Source organism: Condylura cristata, unplaced genomic scaffold (assembly GCF_000260355.1).
Source record: "Condylura cristata isolate star-nosed mole 26May11 unplaced genomic scaffold, ConCri1.0 scaffold00012, whole genome shotgun sequence".
Taxonomy (NCBI): domain Eukaryota; kingdom Metazoa; phylum Chordata; class Mammalia; order Eulipotyphla; family Talpidae; genus Condylura; species Condylura cristata.
Genome location: NW_004567113.1, coordinates 19281670 through 19289350, shown reverse-complemented (window position 1 = coordinate 19289350; position 7681 = coordinate 19281670). Strand labels below are relative to the sequence as shown.

The 7681-nt window shown below is 38.0% G+C and overlaps 1 protein-coding gene across 1 annotated transcript; it reads left to right on the top strand.

Annotated features, from left to right (window-relative positions):
* Positions 1 to 365: 365 nt before the first annotated feature.
* Positions 366 to 7413, top strand: AREG (amphiregulin). The gene is made up of 5 exons (XM_004681211.1): positions 366 to 426; positions 1491 to 1739; positions 4049 to 4250; positions 4962 to 5117; positions 7320 to 7413. The coding sequence occupies exons 1-5, from the start codon at positions 366 to 368 to the stop codon at positions 7411 to 7413; spliced, it is 762 nt and encodes a 253-aa protein (XP_004681268.1).
* The last annotated feature ends 268 nt before the right edge of the window (positions 7414 to 7681 follow it).

Here is a 7681-nt window from a genome sequence, read left to right as displayed (position 1 = left end):
CTCGGCTCCAGGAAGGTGGGGCGCCTGTCTTCCGTGTGTGGTTTTGGGGTAGTAACCCTGGGGCGCCCCACCCACGGCCGCGGCCGTGACGTCACGGGCCGTGCCTGGGTCTCCACCCGGCCTATAAAGCAGCAGGTGCGCGCCGCGCCTCGGGAATGTTCTCACACCTTGTGCCTGCGCCCCAGTCGGAACCCTGAGATCCCCAGGCGAGCTCCCCGCGCTGCATCCAGCGCCAGAGCCCGGCGGGGCTTGAGACGCAGCTACGCACTCCGGGTGGTTCCCCACAGTCTTCCATCACCTCCTCCAGCCGGCAGCTCCCCGCCGAGTTGCCCCAGAGACCGCGACGCCGCCGCTCCGAGGGACCAATGAGAACCCCGCTGCTGCCGCCGGCGCCGGTGGTGCTGTCGCTGTTGATCTTCGGCTCAGGTGAGGACCTCGTAGCTCCGGGTTGCCGGGAGGCCAGAAGCTGCTTCTTCTTAAATTTTGCTAATGTTTCTCGGGGGGGAGGGGAAGAAAGCAAGAGCCCTGTGGCACCACCAGCTTTGTACCGCCTCAGATCCTCGCCCTGCTGCCTTCCTTGGAGGTAGAAAAAAGAGGGCGGGTTTCCCACACATTCCAAACCTGGAATTGCCTGTGCTGGAGACAGTAATGCACTTGGACTATGCACTCCAGCTGAAAGAGACCGTAGAGATCTTGTGAGCTTAAACATTTCATTTTAAAAGAAGAAACCGAGATCCAGGGAGGTAAAGTGATTTCTGCAGAGTAGAGGAGTTAAGTCCAGGAGCCAGGAGTGCAGCCCCGGCCCTAAACGCTCTACCTCCTCTGGCTGATGATTTTATCTTTCCTCTCCTAGAGGGACGCAAGCGGTCCCACAGAGAAGTTTTCATGAGACCTGACAGATAAAAAGCCGGTACTCTGGCTCCCTAACTTCAACTAGTACCCAATTTCTCGTGTATGTAAGAAGAAGGATAAAATATAAAGCAGTGAGAATGTGCCAATATGACAATAAGAATCATTCCTTACTACCATTAGAATGCTTTTCACATTTTATACACAAAATTTTTTAAAACGTGAGCAGGTGTTAAAGTGATGTTTTTATGTTTCGACTCTATTAGATCGGGATGGGAGAGCATTCTAGCAAACAGGTCATTTTGTAGGAGTCTATTTGTATGACGGGAATATTTAGACTTCATTGTTAATTCCATTGGATTAGTTTGCTCGTTTGGCAGTATTTTTTGATGTATAAATGAATGTAGACTATATGGAAAAGAAAACCTTCATGAAAGAAGCTCTGTAATTGGAACAGCTGAGTTTGCTTGTTGGCAAAATGTGAAGTTGCTTTCATAAATGACTCAATCACAAACAATTGCACATGTGCAATAACTGCTTTGATATCAGAAAATAAACATTTCTCCTGAATACAACTGACTGTTGAGACAGGCACTCTGTATTACCTTCTCCTTTCTTAGGATCTTTTCTTTCTCCCATAGCCCACTGTGCTGCTGGACTGGAGGTCAATGACACCTCTTCTGAGAAAGGGGAACCATTTTCTGGTGATCACAGTGCTGATGGATTTGAGGTTACCTCAAGAAGTGAGATGTCCTTAGGAGGCAAGATTTCCCCTGTGAGTGAAATGCCTTCTGGTAGCGAACTGTCCTCAGGCATCGACTATGACTATTCAGAAGAGTATGATAACGAACCACAAATATCTGGCTATATTGTAGATGATTCAGTCAGAGGTGAGTAGAGGATAAGGTGAACAGGGAGCCTATGAGATGTGTTTGTGTGAGCAGTCGTGTCAAAGGAAAGCCTCTGCCAGGCCTTCTAGTGGCTTTCTGTGTGTAGATTGCATAAGGGGGTAAGCTACAAACTGACTCTAAGTGAGCGCATCCTGGATGTCTGGCGCTCTATTGAAGTTTTATGTCTGTTAAGCCTGATCTCCATAACATCTTTATTAAGTAGGATTTGTCATTTTACTGATGTAGTAACTGAAACTCAAGAGTTTAAATATTCTACCCCAGGGGCTACAGTTAGCCAGCACTTGAACTAGAATGAAAATCCTAATTTGATTGATTTGAGACACTATTGCTTTACCAGCTGCACCACAGACCCTTTACTCGGACCAGATGAGCTGCATTTTAACATAAATAAAGGAACAGAAGAAGTAACAGAAAAGGGCACTTAAGCTACTACTACTACTAACAGTAATAAATCATATCACCCTCTGGAAAAATAAAGCATAAATAGGCAAGAATTTTATATTACTAAAGTTACTACTTAGCACCAAATCCCATTTGTCAGTTAAATATAATAGTGATCATACTTTTTACTTTATCTGATCTTTGAAAAAAGAGAATTCGCTTAAAATGAGACAACCAAAGTATTGTTCCCCATCCTTATGAAACTGGAATTTGAAGTCAGATGAGCCTTCCTCAATCAGCTGGAAGCTAGGCACATCCACATGGAAGAGCTCCCAGCACACAGGCAGCCTCTCCTGATCCTAGTTCCCCTTTCTGTGTGGCTCCCAGAACTGGTGGAGGGAGAGCAGCTGATTCCAGAGAGATGGTATCACTGGCCTGTGTGGCACGTGGGGAAAACTTCAGCAAACTTTTTGCAAACTTGTACTATTCTGTAAGTTGAAGAGTTTATTTGCAATTCTTAGTTTGTTGGAGGAATGTAATTAGACCTTTAAAAAGTCTAAAAAGATGGTCTAAGTTTTTAACATTTCAAAATGTCAGTCCTCAAAATTCAATGTATTATAAAACAGCGAAAATGTTAACTCTGGTAGAGCACTTCAGCATGGTGTTTGTCTTAAATTTTTGATCAATCTGATGAAGTGCAGGGTAATCTTTTAAAATGTTTTCTTAGAGGACTTACTCTAAATTATGCTATTTTCTTATCCAAGGAAATTTGCAATATAAAAATTGCATAACTACCGATTAAACATTGCTCCCAGTTTAACTACTGTTGATATTGTCTTAATAATCTGCTACAACTTTCATAATATTTATTTGTTGTTTTCTTAATAAAAGTGTTCTGTCTTTGATAGCCTCACTCTATTTGTAATGGTTTCTCTTGAGTGGGATCTGTAGGGCCATTATCTTAGTGGGGTTATGACATCGAAGTATGTTCCCCTTTTCATGGGACTCCATTTGCTAAAGGCTTGCTCAAATCAACCTATTCAGGGAGTCATATAATAAAATACAAAGCACTAACATGGAGGTCCTTCTTCCAACCTTTAGCATGTGAGTAAACATGTGAGTATCTTGAATAACTATAACACCTAACAAACATTTCTGTGCATATGAAGCATTAAGGTGAATCTTTGAAGTACCAAGTACAAATATTTCTGGATTCTGTTTTTTTTTTAATTGACTACAGAAATGAGCCCCCTAGAATGTATCAGTAAGTTATAACCTGTTGAATCTAGAAGTTGAAGAAAACTGGTTTGATGCTCAGTTTTTTATACCCTCAAGTAATACCCACTAGCTGCCAATTATGATAGTGAGTCTAAAATCAATTTAATAAATAAAATCGACAAATATGGCAGATTTTCACATGAATCAGTGGTATTGACTTCTTCTGGAATATATTGCAGTAGGAAAACAATGGGCTTTAATGCCCTACCATTACCATTTCCCAGCTGTCTGTCTGTCGCCAGTAACTTATTTTCACTCAATTCAATTTCTTTGTCTCTATCTTGTGGATAATAATTCAGTCAACAATAAGTATTTGGTATATGTTAAAAATTCAGAAATGTTAAAAATAGACACATAGTTATTATCAGTAATATAAATAATGATACCAGTAAGTTCAAAACATGTTTATAAACTAATAAAATAACACAGGAATTCAGAATTTTAAATGCTCCAAATAGAGATTCTTTTTGCCCAGTTACTATAGATGAAATATGTTAATTAATGAAACAATATAGTTATCAGCCCCATGTGCCCTCACTGCTTGGACTTTTTTTCTCTCAATTGTCAAATGATATTCAATATGAAAAGAAGCCAGTATCACTACATGTAAGTTTGTTTGTTTGTTTCAGTTGAACAGGTAATTAAGCCCAAGAAAAACAAAGCAGAAAGTAAAAAGACTTCAGATAAAACCAAAAGAAAGAGAAAGGGAGGCAAAGATGGAAAAAATAAAAGAAACAGAAAGAAGAAAAACCCATGTAATGCAGAATTTCAAAATTTCTGCATTCATGGAGAATGTAAATATATACAGCACCTGGAAGCAGTAACATGCATGTAAGTTCTCCTAAGTTACATCGAATTCTGAGTTTTGAACTCCATGCTGAAACTCTAAGCCTTAGAGAACCATAAATTTTTTCAAGGTCTAAAGAAATGATTGGCAAACTTTTTCTTAAAGGACTAGTTAGTAAATATTTTAGGCTTTATAAAATATATAAAATTAGATATGTATTTCTAACTATTTCAGTTTAACCATCTAAAAATCTAAAGAGTTCTTGGACAACAAAAACTTGACAAACGGTCAGATATGACCCATAGGCCATAATTTGCTGATTCCCAGCACAAATCATTTTATAATGTATACTTTATAAAAAAGAATTAATTTCCATGTGACATTAATTTAAAAGAATTAATTTCCATGTGACATTAGTTCATCCTCCTTCCTCTCGAAAGTCTGTAGCACCTTCAGTGATAGTGGACTGTATTTGCTTCAAGTCACTGAACTTTTATGATCACAGCAGTTGATCTTAAAAGGAGAACACAGAATGCAAAGGTGTGTCTTCTTGGATTCATACCTGAATCCAACTTGTTCTCGTGCTACTAGATTTTTGGCTCAAATCATTCAGTGTCTCATGATTTTGAAATAAGATTATATGCATGACTTTTTTTCTTTAGTGTTACAATTATATGGCTATTTTTGACCTGGAGATTAAAAACTATATGGATTATTTTCAATGATTATAATTTTAAAATGTGGGTTGCTTACAGATGTCATCAGGATTACTTTGGAGAACGGTGTGGGGAAAAGTCCATGAAAACTCACAGCATGGTTGACAGTGATTTGTCGAAAATTGCTTTGGCAGCAATAGCTGCTTTTGTCTCAGCTCTGAGCTTCACAGCTATTGCTGTTGTTATTACAATTCTGTAAGTATGGCATAACTTAGAATTCCTAATGAAATAATGCTAGGCTTCGTTTCTCAGTACAAGTACACATTTCAGATTTCAGATGAATTGTTCTATTGGTGGTATGTGACTTTTATACTTTACTGGCAAAGATCATAGAGTATGATAAAAATGTAGGTGACTGTCTAATCTTAAACAATACTTAAAGCATTTTTTTCTAGATTTTCTAGAATATCTAGAAAAAAAATTTTTTTTAAGATTTATTTATTTGTGCATTCAGAACTGGGGTACAGGCCAGAGGCTCAGGGGAGGCAAGAGGATTCACTAGAGACAGAGTGGGGAACAGAACAGGCAGATCGACGAAGTACACTGCTGAAGGGAGCAGCGGGCAGGTCAGGAGAGGTCTGCCATGCCATGTGCTCACCTCCGGCGGGACTCGAACTCATGTGGAAGTGGCTTTAGCTTCTCAGTGCAGTGCTTTAACCCGCTGCGCCACCAGGGAGGGCCTATCTAGAAATTTTTTAACCTTAAAAATTGAATTTATTTATCATGTTATATGAAACCATGTAATGTCCCTGCTTACTTCCAAGTCTTAGAACGCTGGTATATCTATAAATTATCCTAAGCTTAAGCAAGTCTCCCAGAAACTAATTATCTTAATTCATAGGAAATTGCCAGAGATACATTTTGCTGCAAATATCACCAAAAGCTTCAAACATGCTGCCAAGAAAATCTTCTATTAGAATGCAGAATTCTGAGTGATGAATTTCATAGTACTTTTGTTGATTTACTTGGAGCTTATGCCCGTTTTGTTATATCAAGTGCAATATGGGAACTCAATTATTAAAAGACAAAACACACACACATTTCCTCTATATGGCATGGTGTAGGAAGCAGGGACAATTCTGTTACTGTTTGGCTCCAGCAGTATCTTGCTTGTATTCACAATAACACATGTCAGTGTGATCACATAATTCATTGCATGGCCAATGAATGTAAGAACTAGACTGTTCCAGGTAGGAGACACTGTGGGTATGTCAAAATGTCATTGTCTGTCAAACAGAAGTCAGTGAGTGAAGGAAGTTGGGGGAGGACATGAATGGCTCTGTAATGACTCATGAGCTACTAGAGCTTGGGAAAAGCAATAGACTCATTATTCTAATTTTAGGTCTTGGTAAACGACTTTAACAACTGGATTGAATATATGACCTACCACTCCTGCCATTTAGGAAACAAGGGGTTATCTTCTACCATTGCTTACTATTATTTTAAATGCAGATCAGATCAAATGACAAATAAAAATCTATTTTATAATGCAATAAAGTTTAATGTGTGGTTTAAATTTGTTTTGCACATCATGGAAGTGATTTTGGTCTGCTAATATGTCAAGCCAGGTAGGCAAATGTATTTAGGAAAGATATGTTCAGATAAACCATTATTATTTGACATATTTGCCAGTTAGGGAAGATGTTTTAAAATAATTCCTTAAATTGTAATGATTCAAGTTAAAGCATTTAGAATTTCTTTGTAAATGTATGGAAAGAACAAAGTAGCAACATTTTCTCCATAGTCACCTTGTATTTTAAACACAAATACTAGACTAAACCACAGCTGTGCTGTTTTATATATAGAATTTTTCCCCAAACACCACAATTTCTTTTGATTTTAATAAGGTTTAGGATGAATTAAAGACATGCTAAAAATAGAATTGCTTCTGCAGCATCAAGAAATAGGTGTAGCATTGAATTTTATTAATAGAAATTAGCAGTAAGTAAAACAAAAAGGAACTACCTATTATACTTAGAAACAAACAAGACCAAATTAGTTTTGTAAGCCTGTTTGGAACTTTTAATCTTTAAATTGGTTTGTCGGGGCATAAATCTAGTCAAACCTTTGGTGAGCTTATGTTATTATCTTCCCTCAATTGTGCATGGCAACTATGCTAATTATTAAGGCAAAGAGATACATGCGAAGTGATCCTTATTTCTAAAAGTTTGCCTCTCAAAACACATCTATTTGATATCAGTACATACAGTCAACAGGAACATTCCACTTACAAAAATTTTGGGGATACTTTATAGCTAGTTTTAAGTTTTGGTTAATGTATAGCGCTTACTGGCTTGTAAGGACTCATGAAAAGGAATTCCTTATATTCTTGAAAACCCTAGTCAACATACAAATGAACAAAACTTTTATGACAGTTGAATGTTTTATTCTTTGAAGGCTTCGAAAACGATACTTCAGGGACTATGAAGGAGAAGTTGAAGAACGAAAGAAACTTCGACAAGAAAATGGAAATGCACATGTCATAGCATAACTGAAGAGATTAAAACAGGTTTGTATCTTAAAAATATCTTTTGGTCATATATCATAACTTTGAGAAATAGAACATTGTTAAGGAAAATGAGTACTGTTATTATTTATGGAGCCCCTGTGAGCAGTGCTGCATTAAAGTGTTATTCTTTGACATGAGATGGAATTCAATATTAAGAAGGTACTATGTGCATAGTATTAGAATCATATAGACACAATGATGAGGGAGACATAGATCCTGTTATCCAAGAGCTTAGTGTTCAGACGTAAGG

Bases quoted from the DNA above. Each gene is read 5' to 3' on its own strand.
- AREG (XM_004681211.1), top strand. From the start codon at position 366: ATGAGAACCCCGCTGCTGCCGCCGGCGCCGGTGGTGCTGTCGCTGTTG. The intron at 427-1,490 runs GTGAGGACCTCG...TTTCTCCCATAG, and splicing joins GCTGTTGATCTTCGGCTCAG to CCCACTGTGCTGCTGGACTG. The intron at 5,118-7,319 runs GTAAGTATGGCA...TATTCTTTGAAG, and splicing joins GCTGTTGTTATTACAATTCT to GCTTCGAAAACGATACTTCA.